This window comes from Lepus europaeus, chromosome 13 (assembly GCF_033115175.1).
Source record: "Lepus europaeus isolate LE1 chromosome 13, mLepTim1.pri, whole genome shotgun sequence".
NCBI lineage: Eukaryota > Metazoa > Chordata > Mammalia > Lagomorpha > Leporidae > Lepus > Lepus europaeus.
In genome coordinates, this window is record NC_084839.1 from 23254232 (window position 1) to 23278353 (window position 24122).

General features: G+C 44.0%; 1 protein-coding gene across 1 annotated transcript in view; it reads left to right on the forward strand.

Annotated features, from left to right (window-relative positions):
- Positions 1–24122, forward strand: part of SELENOI (selenoprotein I) — a 44686-nt gene that overhangs the window by 11226 nt on the left and 9338 nt on the right. Inside the window, exons 2-9 of the mRNA XM_062209112.1 lie at positions 7257–7325; positions 7762–7870; positions 10665–10739; positions 12829–13091; positions 14992–15100; positions 17233–17281; positions 19752–19932; positions 21987–22169. Of these exons, the coding sequence (XP_062065096.1) occupies positions 7257–7325; positions 7762–7870; positions 10665–10739; positions 12829–13091; positions 14992–15100; positions 17233–17281; positions 19752–19932; positions 21987–22169 (1038 nt within the window). The remainder of the gene's footprint in view (positions 1–7256; positions 7326–7761; positions 7871–10664; positions 10740–12828; positions 13092–14991; positions 15101–17232; positions 17282–19751; positions 19933–21986; positions 22170–24122) is intronic.

Sequence of the window (24122 nt, forward strand, 5' to 3'; positions counted from 1 at the left end):
AATTACCCCGCCTTTTGTCCTATCTTCTCATCTCTTGTTGGGGCTTACTTGCTTAAGAGTAGCAGGCAAACCAGTTTGTCTTCTGACTTGCATGTATTCGTCTAATTGCTCTAACTCTTCTCCAGTCTTCTCTCTGCCTTGTTAGCAGATATAAATGACAGTATTCACTAAAATGAGAACTCATTGCTCACTGAGTCATGTTCTCCGTGGGTGTAGTTCTTGAAGTCTTGTATAGATAAAAAGTACTTTAAAGAAACTTTTACTTCTGTCCTGGGGTTAATATAGGCCTGATCCCCCTCCTCCCGCTTTCATTTTAAATTTAGATTTGGTGTTTTCATATCTTAGATTGTTGGTAGCACAATGCCTGCATTTAGTAGACATTTGGGGAGTACTTTATTATTTGAAGTCTCCATAAGGAGATAGGTGTTGCCCACTCAGCTGTGGGTAGTGGCTTACCCTTCAGCTCAGCAGCCTAGGGACTCTCATTCATGTTTGTTTATACTAGTGTTGCCTGGAGGGTTTGTTAAGGCAGATTGCTGGTTCCCACCCCTCACAGAGTCTGATTCAGTAGATCTGGAATAGTGTCCAAGAATTTGCATCCATTTTGGTAGCTACACTTTGAGAACCATGGTATCAAAGAGATATGCCATTATGTTGCAGTCTGCAGAGCAGTTAATAAAACCAAGAAATGGTTCTGACTTCCTTGATATTTTTTGAGTATGTAACAATTTTTAATAATTGGAATCCCTTGGTTTAGTTTTGTGTTTCAGTGACTTAAGTTAGCTGGAGGGAAGGGAAACTAGACTGAATTGGAATGTCATTGCTAAAGAACTCTGCTTCTGGGGTGGTGGAGCTCCTGTTGACCACATGGGCTATGCCTTGTAAAGACTTTATACCTACACCTGATTGAGTAACGATACCTGTCAGCAAGGCACTGACCTCAGACCGGATCAGCACCACACAGCCTCCGTGCTTCGTTGTGCACTTCATTGCACATCGCCCTTCGCAGCTCCTGCTGGCCCCTGGCGTTCCTTGGCTCGTGGCAGCGTCTCTCCTGCTTGGCCTCTCTCCTTGTGACCTTCTCCACTCTGTCCCCGTGCACTTGTCTATCAGAGCATTTAATACAGCTTGTGATTCTTTACTCATTTTCTAGCTTACCCTCTATCTCACATTAGGCCATAGATGTGATGAGCACAGGAAACCTCTGGATCTTGTTCACATTTCTCTTCCCTGGTCCATCATAACACTGTGGCATCATGGGTGAAACCGCCGCCTGCAGTGCTGGCATCCCATATGGGTGCCGGTTCAAGTCCCGGCTGCTCTACCTCCAATACAGATCTCTGCCGTGGCCTGGGAAAGCAATAAAACAGGTCTCCCACGTGGGTGCCAGGAGTCCGGTCACCTGAGCCATCACTGTTGCCTCTCAGGGTCTGCATTAGCAAGAAGCTGGAGTCAAGAGCTGGAGCCCAGGTACTCTTGTGGGATGCAGGTGTTTAAACAACTTGGCTAAAAGCCTGCTCTGGTTCTGAGATTTTTGCCTTAGGATGATGCTTTCAAATTCAGTTTGTGGTCTTCAATCATCTTCAGGGCACTAGCTTGGCCTTGCCTATAGGTTGTAAAGTCACTCTGGGTTTTCCTAGTGATTACCTGGTTTAGATTTTTTGGTGCATATTAAACATGATTATAATGGAAAATAACAAGCTTTACCAAATATCCTGAATCTAGTTTGGCACATTTAGAAGTTTGCATTCTGTGGGGCTATGGCACAGTAGGTTAATCCTCTGCTGGGGTGCCAGCATCCCATATGGGCGCCAGTTTGAGTCCCGGCGGTTCCTCTTCGAATCCAGCTCTCTGCTGTGGCCTGGGAAAGCAGTAGAAGATGGCCCAAGTGCTTGGGTCCCTGCACCCATGTGGGGGGCCTGGAAGAAGCACCTGGCTCCTGGCTTTGGACTGGCGTAGCTCTGGCTGTTGTGGCCATTTGGGGAGTGAACCAACGAGAGGAAGACCTTTCTCTCTGTCTCTCCCTCTGTCTGTGACTTAATCTCTCAAATAAATAAATAAAATCTTTAAAAAAAAAGTTTACATTCTGTTTTTTTTTCATGAATGTGTGGAAGATTTAGATCACTGTTCCTTGTATTGACTCACAAAACAGTTTAGAGTTTCCTTGTTCATAGAGAATGATATGTGACCTAGAAAAATACTCAGATGTGTAAGGCTGGAGCAGAGTGTTCCTTAGATTTATTGTGTGCTGCCTTTTATAATCTCATGTTAATCTTTGTTGTTATACTTGAGCTTATCAACTGTTATTGAATGTAACGTAGCTGAAATCCAGTTAGGTAAACTGACCTTCCTGTATTTAGTTCCGTATTTTCTTATTTCTATTGGTCTCCTAAATTAGAGATTTAGAGTTAATTCTCCAGAATTTAAAAAAGGGAGCTTTTCAAGTCAAAATGCCATCCATAAGAGAATCTTTTTCAGCTCTAAGCTAAAATTATGGAAAGCTGCTGAATGAGGCTCATTGAGAAAACATTTAAGAACATTGTGCTTTGTGCACCATATTAGGTCCATATGATATCTTCAACCATTTTCTTCCGATTTGAACTTCTTTCAACTTTTTGTATTTTGCAGTAGATGGTAGGCTTGAAATGGGTGGCTTTGCAGTGCAACTGTGTATCTGAATTACTGGCTACACATGCTTCTAAGTGCAGATTTTTATGAAGTGGAGGAAGCCGGGGTCCTCCTACCTTGTCACTGGCAGCCTTTTTGGGGTTGTGTTGCTTCCCAGCCTTTAAGTCTGAGCCGCAAATTCATTTGGTCTTGTCAATTTAGGACCCCTTCCTTCTGCAGAAGTTCTGAGGTGGTGATATTATGTGGGAAAGCCCTGTAAACTGTAGATACCGAGTGAGTGAAAGCTGAAAGCTTACTAAGAGTTGAAAGCTTAGTAGAACAGCGTTAATAATTTTAGTAGGCTCCTGCAGGGAGGCTGGATGGAGCTTCACAGCTTCTAGCTGTGACCCGTAGAAGCAAACCATATTCTCCATCATTTTCTTTTTTCTACCTGTCTCAGATCTTTCGTTCCCATTACCTTGTTTTAATCAGAATGGATTGGTTAAATGGAGGAACCTCAGATAGGCAGTCCATTAAGTACACCCTTCTTACAGCTTGACCTTTTTGCTAACAGTGTTTTTTATACATTTTCTGTTAATTTACCTTTAAAAAGCGTTTTTATTTATTTGAAGAACAGAGAGAAAGGGAGGGAGGGAAAGATTTGGCTGGTCTTCCATCCACTAATTTCACTCCCCAGAAGCCTGCAATGGCCAGGACTGGGGCTAAGCCAGGAGCCAGGAACTCAGTCTGAGACTCCCACAGGGGAGGCAGCGACAGCAGTACCCGAGCTATCACCTGCTGCCTCCCAGGGTGCACATTACTAGGAAGTTGGAATTGGACGCAGGGCCAGGCTTGAGCCAGCTCCTCAGCATGGGACGCAGGTGTCCTGAGCAGCGTCTTAACCGCTGTGCCAGGCACCCACCTCTGTTTGCCCGTTTTACTTTTCTGCTCTATCACACATTTAAGACTTGAAACATTGAAATTATTTCTTGCATATTCATAAAATGTTCAGGAAATAATTTTGATCATTAATTGATTTTTAAAAAAGATTTATTTATTTGAAAGACTTACACAGAGAGAGGAGGAGAGGCAAAGAGAGGGAGAGGTCTTCCATCCACTGGTTCATTCCCAATTAGCTGCAATGGCCGGAGCTGTGCCAGTCTGAAGCCAGGAGCCAGGAGCTTTTTCCAGGTCTCCAACGCGGATGCAGGGGTCCAAGGACTCGGGCCATCCTCCACTGCTTTTCCAGGCCACAGCAGAGAGCTGGATCGGAATGGAGCAGCCAGGACTCGATCTGGCACCCATATGGGATGCTGGCACTGCAGGCGGCAGCTTTACCCAATACGCCACAGCACCGGCCCCTTGATTTTTAAAAATATTAGATGCTGGGATAGGTGTTCTACACAATAGTTGTGGTGTCCACATCTCATATTAAGAATGTCTGGGTTGGGCCGACGCCGCGGCTCACTAGGCTAATCATCCGCCTGCGGCGCCGGCACCCCGGGTTCTAGTCCCGGTTGCTCCTCTTCCAGTCCAGCTCTCTGCTGTGGCCCGGGAAGGCAGTGGAGGATGGCCCAGGTCCTTGGACCCTGTACCCGCATGGGAGACCAGGAGGAAGTACCTGGCTCCTGGCTTTGGATAGGCTCAGCGCACCGGCCGTAGTGGCCATTTGGGGGGTGAACCAACCTTTCTTTCTGTCTCTCTCTCTCTCTCACTGTCTAACTCTGCCTGTCAAAAAAAAAGTCTGGGTTGAATCCTGGCTTTATTCCTGACTCAAGCTTCCTGATGGTGCGTGGCCTGGGAGGCAGCAGTTAGTGGCCCAGATAGTTGGGTCCTGTCACCCATGTGGGAGACCCAGATTGAATTCCTGTCTCCTGGCTTGGCCCTGACAGTTGTGGATATTTGGGAGTGATTCATCAAATGGGAGACCTGTCTCTATTTCTGCCTTTCAAATATATAGTAGGGGCCGGCGCTGTGGCACAGCGGGTTAACGCCCTGGCCTGAAGCGCCAGCATCCCATATGGGCGCTGGTTCAATAGCGTAACAGCCGCTTACTTCCGATCAGCTCTCTGCTATGGCCTGGGAAAGCAGTAGAAGATGGCCCGAGTCCTTGGGCCCCTGCACCCACGTGGGAGATCTGGAGGGAGCTCCTGGCTCCTGGCTTCGGATCGGCGCAGCTCTGGATGTTGCGGCCATCTGGGGAGTGAACCAGCGGATGGAAGACCTCTCTTTTTCTCTCTCTGCCTTTCCTTCTCTCTCTGTGTAACTCTGACTTTCAAGTAAATAAATAATTTTTAAAAAAATATGTAATAGTAAATAAATAATTTAAAAAATTAGATACTAGAATTCTTCTGCTTGTTTTATGCACATATGTGTATTAAGCATAAATTCAAAGGTACTTTTAACAGTTCATGAAAATGGAATTAAAAAATAAGTTTATTTTAGTACAAAAAATTTCTGAATGAAAGGAATCTTCAAAAAGTTCTTGAAAATGTGTATTATGAAGAAACTGCAACAACATTTCAAAAATTTTTTACAACAAAATAAGCTAATTTTTTAAAAGTATGCATGTATTTGAAAGAGAGTTAGAGAGGGAGGCAGCACCAGAGGCTGAGGCAGAGACAATAAGAGAGAGAGAAATCTTTCATCTTGGTTCACTGCCCAAATGGCTGCAATGGCTGGAGCTGGGCCAATCTGCAGCCAGGAGCCAGGAGCCAGGAGCTGCTTCCAGGTCTGTCACATTAATTCTCCAGGACGTGAGCTGGTGTCCATAAGGGATGCAGTATCCTGCTTTGCCACAGTGCCAGCCGCTAAGCTGATTTTTTTTTTTTTTGACAGGTAGAGTTATAGACCGAGAGACAGAGAGGACAGAGAGAAAGGTCTTCCCTCCATTGGTTCACTCTCCAAATGGCCGCTATGGCCGGTGCTGCGCTGATCCGAAGCCAGGAGCCAGGTGCTTCTCCTCCTGGTCTCCCATGGGGTGCAGGGCCCAAGCACTTGGGCCATCCTCCACTGCACTCCCGGGCCACAGCAGAGAGCTGGCCTGGAAGAGGGGCAACCGGGACTAGAACCCGGCACCCATATGGGATGCTGGTGCCACAGGTGGAGGATTAGCCTAGTGAGCCACAGTGCCGGCTCCCCCCCAAGCTAATCTTTTAATTCTGTTTTTCCTTAAAAATTTTTAAGTACTCTCATATAAAATATAACCAAAATTATTAAACACTTGACAGTTAATGTCATTTAAATGTTAGATGGGTGAATTTATTAGCCCAGATACTAGTGTGAATTCCTTGAATATCTCTTAGCAGTTTTGTGTCTCTTGTTCTCCATACCTAGAGGAGTGCTCCCCTCTGTCATGGGCCTGGGTTGTGGCATCATGGATTAAGCTACCACCTGCAATGTCAGTACCTGTATGAGTTCTGGTTTGAGCCCCTGCCGCTCTACTTCCTGTCCAGCTCCCTGCTAATATGCCTGGGAAAGCAGCAGAAGAGAACCCATGTATTTGGGCCCTTATGCCCATGTGGGAGACTCAGATAAAGCTCTTGGCTCCTGGCTTCAGCCTGGCCTAGCCTTGGGCTGTTGTGGCCATTTAGGGAGTGAACCAGCAGATGAAAGATTCTCCCTCTGTCTGTCTCTCTCTCTCTAACTCTATCTCATCAAATAAATAAAATAAATCCTTTTTTAAAAAATGTGTCATTCCTTTGATGCTTATAACATGTTTAATACTAGCTAATATTTACATACTTGTCTTGTGAACCAGGTACTGTTCTAGGCAATTAATATATGTTGTTAATTTGCCTAATCCTTATGGCTTTGATCTTCACTTTGCAAGTGAAGAAACTGAGTCAGAGGTTAAATTACTCGCCCAAGGTCACATGGTGTGCATTTTGATTACCTTGCATAACTAGTGAAACACACAAGCAGTACACATTTCTCTACTAAAACACTGTAGTATTATAAAGGCTGATTGAGTGGGAAGGGAGAGGCAGCCCCTGAATGAGTGTGTATGACTGAAACAACCACTGTTTGATGGCTGTGATTTGAATTGGTCTTTTTTTTTTTTTTTAAATTAAATTTTTTTTTTTTTTGTGACAGGCAGAATGGATAGTGAGAGAGAGAGAGAGAGAAAGGTCTTCCTTTTTGCTGCTGGTTCACCCTCCAATGACCCTGCGGCCAGCGCATCTCGCTGATCTGAAGCCAGGAGCCAGGTGCTTCTCCTGGTCTCCCATGCGGGTGCAGGGCCCAAGCACTTGGGCCATCCTCCACTGCCTTCCCGGGCCATAGCAGAGAGCTGGCCTGGAAGAGGGGCAACCGGGATAGAATCCGGCGCCCCAACTGGGACTAGAACCCGGCGTGCCGGCGCCGCAAGGCGGAGGATTAGCCTGTTAAGCCACGGCACTGGCCTTGAATTGGTCTTTAGACCTTCTTTATTACCCCTGCCTCCCCCGATAAAAGTACCTGGTGGCTGTACCTCACAGTTTTTGCCCCATTTATGTTGCTATTCCTGTTTTGTTACTCAGATGAAGGTATCACATAAACAGATGTATTCTCCAGGTTATTTTTGTGCTATTATTTCCATCTGAGAAATATTGTTCTGTGTGTTAGTATGCAAGAATTAACTCTGCGTATTTGATTTCGTCTCTTCACAGTACAGTGCTGTGGACACCAATCCACTCTCTCTGTATGTCATGCACCCATTTTGGAACACTGTAGTAAAGGTAAGGTGGTTCATAGGTGTGCCCTCGTTTCATTAAGTTTTTAAGTATTTTCACCTGTTTTGTGAGTGTTACTGGCTGAAACTCACAATTGAAGGTGTCTGGAAATGTGGCCCTTCCTTCCCCTGAGGCCCATGCCTTTTGAGTTACCTCATTGCTGAGGTTTATCATTTCTGTAACAACTTTTAAAATGGTCTAAAATAAATGTAAAGTTAGGATTATAAAATCTTGTTGATTTTTAAAATTACCTAAAATTCAGAGGACATATAGAAGAAAGAAATGCCTATTTCTATCAACTGAAGATTATGGTTTACATTTTAACATTTTTAACTCCTACATATGGTCTTGCACATTTTTTGTTTTCATTATGAGTTAAATTTGTATATTGTGTATGTGGAATGGAGATGCCGCTAATTTTTTATATGTTTTGAAAAAACAGGTATTTCCTACTTGGCTGGCTCCCAATCTTATAACCTTTTCTGGCTTTTTGCTGGTTGTATTCAATTTTCTGCTTATGGCCTACTTTGATCCCGACTTCTATGCTTCAGGTAAGAATTCGGCATTGCTTTAATACAAAACTGTGAACGTCAGAGAAGAATGAGATGTGGTTGCTTATTTTCTGATTCTATTAAGATGATTGTGGTTCTGAAAAGTTGAGGATATTCAGGTAGTATGTAGGATATCAGAATTGTATAGGAAGTTGTATTTTCACTATGCTGTATATGTTTCTTTTTTTTTTTTTAAGGTTTATTCATTTATTTGAAAGTCAGAGTTATGCAGAGAGGGAGAGAGGTCTTCCATCTGCTGGTTCTCTCCCCAGTTGGCCCCAATGGCCGGAGCTGCGCTGATCTGAAGCCAGGAGCCAGGAGCTTCTTCTGGGTCTCCCGTGTGGGTGCAGGGGCCCAAGGACTTGGGCCATCTTCTACTGCTATTCCAGGCCATAGCAGAGAGCTGGATCGGAAGTGGAGCTGCCAGGACTCGAATCGGCACCCATACGGGATGCTGGCATTGCAGGTGGCGGCTTTACCTGCTATGCCACAGCACCGGCCCCTAATGCTGTACATGTTTTCATCAAGTTCTACCAATTCCAGGAATGTCCTTTCCTTTTTTGCAGAAAAGTCCCCTTCTAAAAAGCATGTGATCATGGCTGGTGCTGTGGCTCAATAGGCTAATCCTCCGCCTGCGGTGTCGGCACACCAGGGTTCTAGTCCAGTTCAGAGCGCCAGATTCTGTCCTGGTTGCTCCTCTTCCAGTCCAGCTCTCTGCTGTGGCCTGGGAGTGCAGTGGAGAATGGCCCAAGTGCTTGGGCCCTGCACCCGCATGGGAGTCCAGGAGAAGCACCTGGCTCCTGGCTTCGGATCAGCACGGTGTGCCCACTGCAGCTCGGAGGCTGTGGCGGCCATTGGAGGGTGAACCAACGGCAAAGGAAGACCTTTCTCTCTGTCTCTCTCTCTCACTGTCCACTCTGCCTGTCAAAAAAAAAAAGCACGTGATCCCTCCTCATCCTTCTACTCGGCCTTCCTGCTTGCCTTGGATGACACCCACTTTCTTCTTAGACCTTAAATATCTATCGACAGACGTCTGGGCTGTTTCTGGGAAAGGAAGGGACAGAGTGCTTTTGGAACGAGTGTTCACCTGCTCCCTCCCTCTGCTCCAGTACCTGACACCTGTCCCTATCTTTACTCTGTCCCATACCCAACTTCTGCACCAGGCCCTGCGAGATAGTCTGGAGTATGTTTGGGATGGGGGGATAATGGAAGACAGAGTTCATTTTTACTGCTCAGTCAGTGGATTGAAAAGAATTCCAATTAGAAAGACAGAGGTAGAGGAGTACCTTTTGCCTTCTAAGAGAATTTCTTTTCTAACAGGAACGCTTATCAGTGATGTGTCAGGAGTGGTTGTTCATCTGTGTTGAGGGCTCAACAGACTTTTTTTTTGACAGGCAGAGTGGACAGTGAGAGAGACAGAGAGAAAGGTCTTCCTTCCATTGGTTCACCCTCCAATGGCTGCCACTGCTGGCGCACTGTGCGCTGATCCAAAGCCAGGAGCCAGGTGCTTCTCCTGGTCTCCCATGTGGGTGCAGGGCCCAAGCACTTGGGCCATCCTCCACTGCACTCCCAGGCCACAGCAGAGAGCTGGCCTGGAAGAGGGGCAACCGGGACAGAATCCGGCGCCCCGACCGGGACTAGAACCCGGTGTGCTGGCGCCGCAAGGCGGAGGATTAGCCTAGTGAGCCGCGGTGCCGGCCTCAACAGACTTTTATGACCTGCCTTGGAGGAATTAACATCATTGGTGACATTGTTTTTTTAGGAAAATCTGGGGTTTCAAATACTTACAACTTTGATGTTACAGAAATTTTGAATATTGAGGCTGTATATATACTGAACTTTGGCAAGGAGTTTTAGCTTCTATACATGTAATAAAATGGTAATAGAAGTCCTAAATGTCAATTTTGGAGGATATGTGAGTAATAGGTGAGATTAAATTTCAGTAAGAACAGTTTGGGTCAAGACCTGAGTGTGCATATTTACTTGAAAATTATTTACATGCCTAAAATGATTGCATTTAATCTAATTCTTGTTTATGACTATACTACAAACATGTGTTGAGGTTCCATTCTATATTTTCTCACTATATTATTAATTAACCAAACACAAGATCTTTGATTTGGATATAGATAGATTACCTCCACCGGATACTTTAGCATCACAGTCATCCTGAAATGTCTGTACCTCAGTTTGTCCTGCTTTGATAAAGCAACTGAGAATTTGAATTAAAACAACTGAGGAATAAGGGTTCTGGTGGACTCTGATCAACCAGCAGTGTGACCTCAAATGTATCATTTAACCTCTCCTATCTTGTGTTTCCCAAACACACAGGGGCTGCAAAGTTTATTTAGTCCTTCAAGTTCTATGACTTGGGAGAATATATATAACATGTACATGTATTTATTACTTAGCTTATTAAATAATTTTTCCTAACAATAGATAAAACATATTTCTAGTTACAAACATAGACTTTTTAGGGTACCTCCGGGATTTAAAAAAAAAAAAAAAAAAGCAATAGATGCTTACTGTTTATGAGGGACTGGGGAGTTACTTCTTTGGTTTTGTCACAGCTTACTGATATACTCTAGTATTTACCTAATTCTGCATGCAAAATATACTGTTAAGAATTTTAACCTCTAATGTACCCAAAGAAACATTTTTTTAAAAAATCTATAGTTGTTTGTAATTGTGCATGTTTATGGAGTAGAGTTAATGAAATGGAAACATTTATCAGGGTATGTGCTGTGGTCAGTTGTACTTCTGAATTAAACACTGAGTTGCTTTTCCTTTGCAGCACCTGGTCACAAGCATGTACCTGACTGGGTCTGGATTGTGGTGGGCATCCTCAACTTTATAGCCTACACTCTAGGTAAGAGATTGCTAAACTCTCCATCTGTGGCTGGGGAATCTTATGCTTTATTCATTTTAACTAGGGTTTGTTACTATCCCAAATAATAACAAAATGATAAATTGTATTTGGATGTCTATGAAATACATTGTCATCCATCATTAGGAATATACAGAATAAGGTAGGATTGGCATACTCCTGCTTACAGGCCAAGCCTGGCCATTGCCTATTTTTGTAGGAAAAGTTTTACTGGGATACTGTGTGTGTTCCTTTGCGTATAGTCTGTAGCTGTGTTTCTGTAATGAAGACTCTGTTGTGTAGTTGCAGCAGAGACTGTATGGCCTACCAGGCTTAAAAGATTTATCTGGACTTTGACAAAAAAATATTTGTCAACCTCTGGAATAAGTCATCATTTTGCCTTAAGTTTGGGAAGCAGTGTTGACATGTCAAATAATTACAGAATAGCGGGAGAGATCAACAGTAATGTGAGTGGAAGCACAGTAGATGAGGTGACCAGTTCTTAGCTCTGAGTTGCTAGCGAGTGCCTTTGGATTGAGTTTGAGTTTTTTGGCATTTCCACGTGGATATCCAGCAGCATTTCAACTTCAGTGTCTGAACTTGTACTCTGGGATGCACATTTGGTCTCGCAATTAAGGTGACACTTGGGATGCCCACATCCGAGCTCCCGTTTCCAGCTTCCTGCAGAAGGCTACTTGAAGTAGCCTTGAAGTACTTTGGTCCTTGCTAGCCATGTGCAAGACCTGGATTGAGTTCCAGGATCCTGGCTGCAGCCTGGCCCAACCCCAGCTGGTAGAGGCATTTAAGACGCTTAACCGGCAGATGGCGGCTCCCTTCTCCTCACCCTCTCCACGTCCTTTCTGTCAGTCTTTGCCTTTCCATCTGACTTCTGTCCTTCTGTTAACACTACCATTCTCTTTAGTTACCTGGATGTAGAACTTTGGAGGCTGTCTTCTTGTCCTTAGGCCTTCATCTCATCTCTTGCTGTATTCTGTGATTTTTCCTCCCGTAAAGTCCTTCCTACCTTCAGCTTTCCGTTTCAGTGTAGACCTGCAAGGTAGAGTTCCTCTCCAGCATGTCATTCATTGACATCAGGTGAGTCTTCCTGAAGACCAGCTTTCACTTTTGTTATCCTCTGTTCAGGACTCCCCGTGCTCCATGGAACTTTAATACTGGCTCAGCCGGCTTTCCAGCTTTTTTATGTCACCCTCTTCACACATTGGAGCTTCTAGTTGAACCACAGGGCATTGTCTGGACATACATTGTGCTTTTCTGGTTTGGTATTACTCGCTGATAGCACTCCCTCTTCCTTTATCTCTTCTCTACTGAAATCCAACTCGGACCTTCTGTCCCTACTCAGATTTCACCTCAGTGTTCTTAGCCTAAAGAGAACCCTTTCCTCTCTCTACTCCCTGGGGTTTGTGACATACCACACTTTTTTCACTACTGGGTTTCATCCCTTTCTCAATTGTAAGCATTCAAAGGACAGAAGCCTCGTTTATTCTAAGATTCTTACAATCTTGACAGTAGCAAGAATAGTGCATTACACAGTTTCAACAACTTGGATTATTCCATTCGCTGAGCACCTTACTATGTGTATTTTCTGAAAACACTTAAAATTCTGGAGGTGGCAGATCTACTTCAGATTTCCATTGTAATTTCAGATGGGATGAAATGGGTGTTATGACTGAGGTACTTTTGGGTCCTATAGCAAGGAGGGGTTAGGTTAATTGTAATGAAAAGCTATTAAATGTTCTCTGGAAGCGTGACTATTTGTGGCTGGTAGAACACCCCAGATGTTAGATTTGGAGGAATTCAGAGTCCAACCAGAATACCGCTTGTTCAGATCTAAAATTGACAGAGCACATGACAAGACATGATAAAACTTTGACAGATTCAGATTAAGCTTTGACAGGTATTTTGGAAGTCTTTGGATTATAGGAATGAAAGGTTGGGTCTCTATACCACTGCTGGTAAGCTACACTTGGCACTCTGGTGAGAGGCTGGTTTGTTTTTCCCTGCAGTGTGAAGACGACCTTGTTCATACTGGTGCTGATGTTGACCTTTTCCCGTGGCATATGTTTTGTTGCAGATGGTGTGGACGGGAAGCAAGCCCGTAGAACCAACTCCAGCACCCCCTTAGGGGAGCTCTTTGACCATGGCCTGGACAGTTGGTCCTGTGTTTATTTTGTTGTAACTGTGTACTCCATCTTTGGACGAGGACCAACTGGTGTCAGTGTTTTTGTCCTTTATCTCCTGCTATGGGTGGTTTTATTTTCTTTCATCCTGTCCCACTGGGAAAAGTACAACACAGGAATTCTTTTCCTGCCATGGGGATATGACATTAGCCAGGTGGTGAGTATGTATATTCCTTCTTTATTACCCTTGCACTTTTTTGGTTAGAACTGATGAGTGCTTGTCATAAACAATTTTGGATGTTATCTCCTTTTCTTGTTGCTTCTTTATGGAAAATTTCAAACATTTACAAAAGTAGGGAGAGTGTTGTAGTGAACCCTCGTGTCCCTTTACTTAGCTTCAGCAGTTAGCGACATGTGGCCAGTCTAGTTTCCTGTGTACCTCCCCTCAGTCCTCTTCCCACTTATTTTAAGGGAATTTCCTGACATTATGTGATAAATATTTGTTATATATCTCTAAATATATGATAAGGACTCCTTATAAAAATATCATTACAATGCCATTATTATACCAAAAGTTAAACAATTTCATATTATTAAATGTTCATTTGGACTGTTGGCTTTTTTTTTTTTTTAAGATTTATTTGTTTACTTGAAAGGTAAAATTACAGAGAGACAGAGAGAGATCAGTCTTCCATCCACCAGTTCACTCCACAAATGGCTGTAACAGCTGGGGCTGGGACAGGCTGAAACTAGAAGCCAGAACTCCATCCTGGTCTCCTGTGTGGTTGCAGGGGGCCAAGCACTTGAACCATTTTCTGCTTTCCCAGGTCCATTGGCAGGGAACTGGATTAGAAGTGGAGCATCTGGGACTCAAACTGCTGCTGTAGATGGCAGCTTTATCTGCCATGCCACAGCACCAGCCCCCCAGACTGTTGGTTTTCAAATGAAAGATATGCATGTATAATTAAATTGTTAGCTTTTTGTCTTTGTCACCAACTTTTTGGTGAGTGGAGAGAATGACTTCTCTGACTTTAGTAGGCTTGCTGTTAATTCTCCCTGCCTTTGAACCCCAGCTTTTTGTGCTGCCATTTTGCCCTTTTGTACCCATACCTCCAGTGAAGAAATCAAAAGTTGGTGGGTTGGGCAAATTGGATGATTTGATAGTTCAACCAACTTAGGAAGAAGTACCTTTTTTTTTTGAAAAGCAGAGTTATAAAGAGAGACAGAGAGGCCAGCACTGTGGCTCACTAGGCTAATTCTCCGCCAGCGGCGCCGGCACCCCGGGTTCTAGTCCCGGTCAGGGCGCCGATTCTGTCCCGGTTGCTCCTCTTCCAGGCCAGCTCTCTGCTGTGGCCCAGGAGTGCAGTGGAGGATGACCCAAGTCCTTGGGCCCTGCACCCCATCGGAGACCAGGAGAAGTACCTGGCTCCTGGCTTCGGATCAGCGCAGTGCACCGGCTGCAGCACGCCAGCCATAGTGGCCACTTGGGGGGGTGAACCAATGGAAAAAGGAAGGCCTTTCTCTCTCTCTCTCTCTCTCTCTCTTACTGTCTAACTCTGTCAAAAATAAAAAAATAGAAACAAACAAAAAAAAAAAATAAAGAGAGAGAGCAGAGAGAGTGAAATCTTCCATCCACTGATTTACTCCCCAAATGGCTGCAGTGCTGAAGCCAGGATCCAGGAGCTTCATCTGGGTCTCCTATGTGGGTGCAGGGGCCCAAACACTTGGACCATCTTCTGCTGCTTTCCTGGGCCATTAGCAGGGAGCTGGATTAGAAATGGAACAGACAGGACTCAAACTGTTGCCCACATGAGATGCCGGTGCTGCAGGCCGGGGCTTTACCCAGCACACCACAGCGCCAGCCCCTGAGGTGCCTTTAATCTGATCCATATGATGGCCAATTGCTCACGTCATCTAAAGCTTAGTTATTTGATGGCATTGTAGGTTAAAAAAATTTTTTTTAAAGTTCAGAAGACTTGCCACGTACCAGATTTAAGCGTACTTCTCACTTTTGCTCCAAACTGTTTGAGACCTAATGCTGCACTAAGCGTTGTTGGCTCTCTGGTCCTCACAGCTGTTAATGCCTCTGTATGCTTTTCTCTGTGTTTTCCTTCCAGACAATTTCTTTTGTCTACATAGTGACTGCAGTTGTGGGAGTTGAGGCCTGGTATGAACCTTTCCTGTTTAATTTCTTATATAGAGACCTATTCACTGCAATGATTATTGGTAAGAAGCTCCATGTTGAAGCTTGTTTTAACCATCACTTTTATTTTCAAAACCAGTATTTGACTATACCAAGCAATAATATCCTCTCCTTCCCAGCAAACAGACAACCCTATCACCTTGTAGGATTTCAGCCTAACCAAAATGAAGTTTCTTTTTTGGTGTTTTTGTCTGAGCATCGCTAATTCTAATCAGTGGGAAATAGCTGAATAGATCGCACATGCTTTGTAAAGTAATGTTCAAATTTGTGTAGACTGTTGTAGGCTTTGCATTTAGGTGGACATTTGGTGTGGGTTTCCTACTTAACTCAGAGTTAAGGATTATTAGTTTGTGTGACACAGACTAGATGAAATGGGGAGATTATTGTATACTCACTCCAGACATTAAGCCCCTGTTCCTTTCAGATCACCCATCTCCCTTCATATCCTACTGAGCGTTAGTTCAAGGATTTGATGGTGATAGCTTCCCTTTCTGATTTTAGCCAAAGGGCAACTGACCGGAGGCGAGTGGTGGTGCAGTGGAGAGAGGTGAAGAGGAAGAGAGGCAGAGCCACAGAGACAGAGAGAGAAAGAGGAGAGAGAGAGAGAAAGAGAGAAGGAGAGAGAGAGGGAGGGAGAGAGAGAGAGAAGGAAAGAGAGAAAGCTGTTTTAAGACTTTTTTAAAAAAATTTTTTTGTCAGGCAGAGTTAGACAGTGAGAGAGACAGAGAGAAAGGTCTTCCTTTTTCCGTTGGTTCACCCCCCAAGTGGCCGCTACAGCTGGCATGTTGCAGCCGGCGCGCAGTGCTGATCCAAAGCCAGGAGCCAGGTGCTTCTCCTGGTCTCCCATGCGGGTGCAGGGCCCAAGCACTTGGGCCATCCTCCACTGCCCTCCCGGGCTTCAGCAGAGAGCTGGGCTGGAAGAGGAGCAACCGGGACAGAACCCAGGGTACCAGCGGTGCAGGTCGAGGATTAGCCTAGTGAGCCGCGGCGCCAGCCAAGACTTTTTATTTTTAAAGGATTTATTTATTTATTTGAAAGAGTTCAGGGTAGGGGGAGAGAGAGATAGAGATAGATACTTTGTATCCTCTAGGTCAGGCCAAAACTAGGATCCAGGAGCTTCATCTGGGTCTTCCACTTGGGTGGCAAGGGGACAGGCACGTGGGTCATCCTCTGCTGCTTTTCTCAGGCGGTTAGCAGAGAGCTGGATGGGAAGTGGAACAGCTGGGACACAAAGTGGCTCCCATATGGGATGCCTGCATTGCAGGTGGTGGCTTTACTTGCTTTGCCACAACGCTGGCCCCAGCTATTTGAAGACTTTTTAAACTAAAAGTATTCTGCTGGCAAATCTGCTCATTTGTCTTAGCATTTTTCTGACACCTCGGGTAATTCTGGGTGGATTCATTTCGCCTTGGCTCCACTCTTGTGCTCCCCAGCTTGACATGAAGTAAATGCTAAGAATTCCCGAGAACCCTGAAGACTCAGCTGGTCTCCTTCCTTTGCCTCTGAGATCTTCTCATTTGGTGGCCTTGGTTCAGGGACCTGGAAATAGTAGGATAATTCATCTTCTGAATAAGGTTTCTTTTGGGTTCCTGAATTTTCATTTTGTTTTTAGCCACATTTGAAGTAATGTTCTCTACTGTTGGTCTTTACCGTCATAGCTACATTGATCCTCAAGTCAGATAGAGTCACCAGCAGCCCAGAGTAGACAAACTATAGTTAACATGTTGCATGATAGTGTAGTATCCAGAAAGTTGCCAGAAGTGTTGATTTGGAGTTTGAAAGAGAGAAGGATCAGAAATTTAGAGCTCAAAATATCATAAATCAGGGAATTTTAAAGATGCAAAGGACTTTAGAAAGTAATTTAACCCCTCATTGTACACCTGGAATCTGAGGCTCAGAGGGATTATCTGAGTCACCTAAGACTACCTAATGGGACATCGGAGTTGTCTGCTGGGAGCTTGACGGTGAGCTGTGAGAGATCCTCCGGAGGGGGGTGTGAGCACCGTGCAGGGCCCAGGCAGGGATCTGTGGGAGGTGGAGCTGCCACTCAGACAGTGTGAGAGGGCTGAGTCTCAAGTACTGTGTGTTTTCATGGCTCAGCTGTTATCATCACTCAGATAATAACTCACGATGGTTTAAATATTCTTCCCTTTAGGTTGTGCGTTATGTGTGACTCTTCCAATGAGTTTATTAAACTTTTTCAGGTAAGCATTTTGTTTTTAACAGGGCAAGCAATATGAAAATACTGAGCAGTTGTTATTTAGGTGAATTTAAGGATCTGTTTTCCTTGTGGAGTCCTAGAATGAGTTGAGGATAACCTGGGGTGACAATGGAGGCTCATGTGGTCAACACAGCCACAATACAAGGCTACTAGTTCTTTTGTCACGATTTTGGGCTCACTAGTCTCCTTAGTTGTCATTTTTATGAGTGAATTTATCTATCAGGAGGGTATATTCCTTTTGAAAACTTTCATTTTGTTTTATAAATTGATTATCTGTAAGTTTAGTTAGCAGTATCAAACAAATTTCTGCATGTGTATAGGTTAGGACCAAACTGGACAGAGTGATTCTTTTGCAGTAGCACTTAGTTCTCTAGAAGTTCCTGCTTCATCAGTTGTCGGAGAGTGCTGGAGGTGTTCGGCTATGCAGCGGGTAGTCGGCATGTCCTTTCCTAAGGCACCCCTGAAATGACTCAATGACCCTTCTGGGCCGGCTTTGTGACATTGCAGCTGAAGCCACTGCCTACAATGCTGGCATCCTCTATGGGTGCAGAGGTTCATGTTCCAGCTTCACTCAGTCCAGCTGCCTGCTAATGGCCTGAGAAAAGCAGTGGAAGATAGTCCAAGTCCTTGGGCCCTGCATCCACGGATGAAGCTCTTGGCTCCTGGCTTTGACCTAGCCCATTCTGGCCTATTGTGGCCATCTGGGGAGTGAACCAGTATATAGGTTTCTCCTCTGCTTTTCAAATAAATAAATAAATCTTAAAAAAAAAAAAAGATTTCTCTCTTTGTCTTTTTCTCTCTGTGGCTTTCAAAAAATTATAAATCTTTAACAAATAAATAAAATTAAAAGCTATTCCTAATCTTAGTTCTCCAATAGTTTTATGTATTTTCCATACTGCTAAAATGAATTCTGAGCTAAGTATTGGGGTGATTGAAATATTCCCTAACTTCAACAACAACAAAAAGTTCCTGCCTGTGTGTGAGAGAAGGGAGCTGCCCTGGTAGAGTTTCTATCTCTCTGCACTGTGCACCTACCCCCCTTACTCAGCCACACTGAATTTATGCTGTGTCTTGAATATATTCTGTTCCTTCCATCATCAGTAATTTTGCTCCCACTGTCCACCCTGGTCAAAGCACTTTTGTATTTGTCCTTCATCCTTCAGTTGTCAGTCTGCCTTGCAGAACCCTTACCCATGTTAAACCAAGCTCTGTGAGTCTTCCCTATTTATTGCATGTGGCAGTCATTTATAGAAGCCATAAAAGCGTTTATGGATTTACAGAAACTGAAAGCTGTGCGATTATTTGAGTCATTTCCTCCTCATCTTATAATGATGACGTTCTGATTGGGCAACATACTGCCCAAGGTGATGTAAGCGTTGACAGAACCAAGACTAGAATTTGAGGCTCTATTCAGATGGAAGAAATCTATTGGATTACCTCCCGTGTGCCCAGAGACACCACGATGTGCTGTGGGCAGCCTCATCTCAGAACCTCTGGGTGAGTTCTCTCTCACTCTAGGTTCTGTATTGCTTTGTTCGAAGTAGTACGTTGAGGTCCTTTTCTGGTCTTTCATGTTCATTTTACCCTATTGGACTATCTCATAGAGAAAAGACCAAGTTTTATTTGTCTTTACATTAAAAAAATACTTTTATTATTTTTTAATTATTTGGGAGACAGGATACAAAAAGAGAGAATGCCCCATCTACTAGTTTACATATTTACTTTCCAAATGACTGCAATGGCTGGGGCCCGCTGGGAGCTGGGAACTCAATCCAGGTCTCCCATGTGGGTGGCAGGGACCCAACTACTTGTCATTGACAGTCTTCTAGGTTCTGCATTAGTGGGAAGCTGGAATCGGGAGTAAAGCCAGGACTCGAACCTAGGTATTCCAATGTGGGAGTCTTGGCTGCTAAGCCATACGCCTGCCCCTGTCTTTACGTACTTAACACAGACTCGATAGTTAGGAGTCAGAAGACAGTGACTAATCCTGGCCCTGCCTCTGGGGTACAAGATGTATGTAGCTGTTTATTTTAAATTTGTTATTTATTTGAGACATACACACCTGGGGAGGGAGCATCCCTGCCCAAGGCAGGGCTGAAGCTGGGAGCCTGGGACTCAGTCCAGGTCTCCCATGTGGGTGTTCAGGACCCAGGTACTTGAGCCGTCACTGTTGGCATTGGCAGGAAGCCTGATACCAAGCCCAGGTACTCTGGTGTGAAACCTGAGTGTCTTAATCCTTAGGTTACATGCCCACCCCAAGTTACGAAAATGTAAATTTTGTATCCTCAATTTATCCTTTTCTGTAAAATGAGATTCATAATGTTGATTGTGTCTTTGCCATAGGATTATTGTGAATATAAAGTGAGAATAAGAGGCAAAACACCTTGGAAACTATGAAATACTATGTAATGTTTGATATGTAATAATCTCTGTTACTTGATCTTTTTTTTCAGAAGCTATAAAAACAACACCTTGAAACACAATTCTGTATACGAAGCTATGGTTCCCTTCTTTTCTCCATGTTTGCTATTCATTTTGTCTACAGCATGGATCCTCAGATCACCTTCAGATATTTTAGAGCTACATCCCAGAATTTTCTACTTTATGGTTGGAACAGCCTTTGCTAACATCACAGTAAGATGTTTTTAAAAGTTTATCTTTATTTATTTGGAAGCTGGTTGTGGGGACACATGGAGAGATTGAGAGATCTTCCATCTTCCAGTTCACTCCCCAAATGCCCACAACAGCTGAGGGTGGGCCAGACCGAAGTTGGGAGCCAGGAACTGCATCTAGGTCTTGCACTTGGGTGTCAAGAGCCTAAGTAATTGAGGCATTACCTGCTGCCCCTCAGGGCACGGATCTGGGGAAGCTGGGTTGGGAGCACTTGTGGGCTGGGGGAAGCTGGGTTGGGAGCACTTGTGGGCTCAGACTCAAGCACTGGTATGGGATACAGGTGCCCCAAGTGGTGCCTTAACCAGCTGTACGCTGTCTGCCCCAAGTTTTAAAAAAAAATCATAATTTATGGATTATGTGACAGGATTTGATAATTTCTTACATGGTATTTGAAATAAGCAACATTTAAAGATACCTTACATTAGAAATTTGAAAGAATAATAATCTCAACATACTAAAAATTATTTTGCCCTTTGAAGCCAATTTTTGGATAATACGGTAATATTTTGGAACCATGGCATACTTAAATTTTATGTTATTGCCTATTGAAGAATTCATGGAATACATGAAGGATTGCCTTTAGATGGAATATTGATAACTGTCACTGAAATGGCAGCAGACCGAATGAGTAACTTAGGGAACTTCACAGAAAGTTTTGAGAAAACATTCACTGTCTTTTTTTTCTTTAATTTATTTGAAAGTCAGAGTTACACAGAGAGAGAAGGAGAGGCAGAGAGAGGGGTCTTCCATCTTTCGATTCACTCCCCAATTGACCACAACAGCTAGAGCTGCACTGATCCGAAGCCAGGAGCTTCTTCCTGGTCTCCCACGTGGATGCAGGGGCCCAAGGACATGGGCCATCTTCTCCTGCTTTCCCAGGCCACAGCAGAGAGCTGGATTGGAAGTAGAGCAGCTGGGTCTTGAACCGGCACCCTTATGGGATGCCGGTACTGCAGGGGGTGGCTTAACCCACTACACCACAGCGCCAGCCCCACATACACTGTCTTTTTAAACTCAACTGCTTTTTAAAATTGAGAGCATAGAATAAAAAAACTTTGTAAGAAAGGTCTCTCTGAAAGACTAAAACTGTTGGAAGAGGATATTGAAAATAAAGAGAATTTGAGATGTTTATTATGGCAGTTGTTGGGAAGGGCCCTGGCTAGGCTTGAGGAAGAACTTGGAGATAAAGGACAGCAGGAAAGCAAGATTTATTTAAAGAGAAAGTGCACACCCAGGAGGGAGTGCTGGCAACCCCCATGGGAGAGTGATGCAATTAAAGTTCTGGGTTGTCTTTATAAGATATGGGATGGTGCCTGAGGGAAGGCCTAATTGAATATTCAAAGAAGGCAGTTTGGGGTGGGGCTTGGGTACTACTTATTTCCCTGCCCCTTTTTTAGAAATCTTGAAAGTGTCATGGTGTCAGGTACTTGATGGGAGTGGGTGTGCCAGTCATGGTAATGTCATTAGTGCAGGCACCCCGTCTATATCCATGTTGGGTATTTCTAGCTGGTGCAACCCTGGCAGCTGCATCTGCGTAGAAGAGAGTGGGGTTTGGGTGCTGCAGGCAGGGCTCAGTTCCTCTCTGCTCACTGCCTTCCTGTCTACATCAATATGACAAAATTGGAGGCGGCAATTCCTCATCCCTGCTATAAAGAAATTTCCTTGTGTGGCGGTATGGGAGGCCATGTTGAAAATGTTCTGCACATATAATGGAATCTTAGAATTGGGGGAAATTTACTTTATCCATACTTCTGTTAACCTATAGAAGAATGCCTGATTTAACAGCCTTACTAAATTGTCTTCTGGCCTCTTCTAACACATATTCTGAAGGCTCATGGGTTTGGGGGTAGGGGTAGAGGCCCAGTCACCCCTACACTTGTCATTGAGAACCTCGGAACTTAGATGATATAAATGTGTTGGCTCAAGTATGTGAATGTATTTGAAATGTTGGAGTGGCTAATTTTGGAAGTTCGCTGCTAATTAAGCTTTCTTTTCTTCTTTTAACTATCTTCAAGTGTCAGCTGATTGTTTGTCAGATGAGCAGTACCCGTTGCCCAACTTTGAATTGGTTGCTGGTTCCTCTCTTCGTGGTTGTCATGGCAGTAAATTTAGGAGTAGCCTCTTACATTGAGAGCATTCTCCTGTATGCATTAACAGCTGCCTTCACCCTGGCCCACGTCCATTATGGAGTACGAGTGGTGAGTAATCTGAAGCAAAACTGGTTCCGTTTGGTTCTTAAAAATAGTGGGAAGGAAGCAAAAGAAAATTTGAATTTTTCTCTTTTGAAAAGAGAGTTGTTCACTATAGTGGCTAGAAGGGTTTTGGGATATTTTTACAATTTTGGATAAAGGCCAGGTGTGTAATTTCAGATACTGTTTCTCTAAATGAATGTGTTACAACTATAAATGATTAAAGCATTATACTTAGTGTGAGGATTTAGTTCTTATTTTAAATAAATATATTTGTAAGCTATTTCCTTGTTGAGTAGATTGTGCATTGTTTTGAGCTAAAATTTTATGGGTAAGGGACTATTAACCCCATTTGTTGGTTATCTTTTTCTTCAATAGCTTTGTCTTTTGGAGCGTTTTTATTGCTCATTAACATTGTTTGGAAGGAAACTAAAGATGGTTTTGTATCCCTTCTTCCCATTCCTTGTTCAATTCTATGAGCAATGTAATAAGGGCAGTTAGGATTTCCGACTGCAGGAGGACTGGCCTTATTGAGGTTTTACATCATCTGTATTCTTTTTTTTTTTTTTTTAATTTATTTATGTGAAAGAGTTACACAGAGAAGGCAAGGCAGAGAGAAAGAGATCTTCCATCTGCTGGTTCACTCCCAATTGGCTACAATGGCTGGAGCTGTACCAATCCGAAGCCAAGAGCTTCTTCTGGGTCTCCCATGGGGGTGTAGGGGCCCAAGGACTTGGGCCATCTTCTACTGCTTTTCCAGGCCATAGCAGAGAGCTGGATTGGAAGTGGAGCAGCCAGGACTCGAACCAGTGCCCATATGGGATGCTGGCACTGCAGGCGGTGGCTTTACCTGTTACATCACAGCACTGGCCACTGTATTATTCTTGAGCCCTCCTCAGAAGCAGAAATCATATGTAAGGGGAAATATCGAAGAAAATGGATTTAAGAAATATTTTGCAACCCTTATTACTCTCCTCTAAAATAAGAGACTAGGGGCTGGCATTGTGGCATAGCAGGTTAAGCTGCCACCTGCAATGCTGACATCCATTAGGAGTGCCAGTTCAGGGCCGGCGCTGTGGTGCAGCGGGTTAACCCCCTGGCCTGAATTGCCGGCATCCCAAATGGGCACCGGTTTGAGACCTGGCTGCTCCACTTCTGATCCAGTTCTCTGCTATGGTTTGGGAAAGCAGTAGAAGATGGCCCAAGTCCTTGGGCCCCTGTACATGTATGGGAGACCTGGAAGAAGCTCCTGGCTCCTGACTTCGGATCGGCACAGTTCCGGTCATTGTGGCCATCTGGGGAGTGAACCAGCAGATGGAAGACTTCTCTCTCTCTCTGCCTCTCCTGTTACTATGTAACTGTGACTTTCAAATAAATAAATCCTAAAAAAAAAAAAAAAAAAAAAAAAAAGGTGTGCCAGTTCAAGTACTTGCTGTCCCAATTTCAATCCAGCTCTCTGCTAGTGCTCCTGGGAAAGCAGCAGAAGATGGCCTGAGTGCTTGGGACCCTGCACCTACGTAGGAGACCTGTATGGAGTTCTGGTTCCTGGCTTCAGCCTGTCCCAGCCCCAGCTGTTGCAACTGTTTGTGTAGTGAACCAGTGGATGGAAGATCGATCTCTCTGTCTCTGTCATTCTGACTTTCAAATCAATCAATAAATCTTAAAGAAAAAAAAAGAGAGAGAGAGAGACTAGTTTCAGGACAATGGACAAATACAGCTATAGTGAAATGAAATCAGACTATGTGGTTTATTTTCTTTTTCTTCCCACCTTTTAGCTCATATTTTACCGTGGTCTCATTATGATTTTTTAATTGCTGCATAGTATTCCACCAAGGAGATTACTTAATAATTACACAAATTACTTAATCACAACCCATATATTTTAGTACTTTGGGTTGTTTTTAAATTTTCTTTTTCTAAAAAATAATTAATTTGAGAGGTAGAAAGACAGGCAGAGATCAT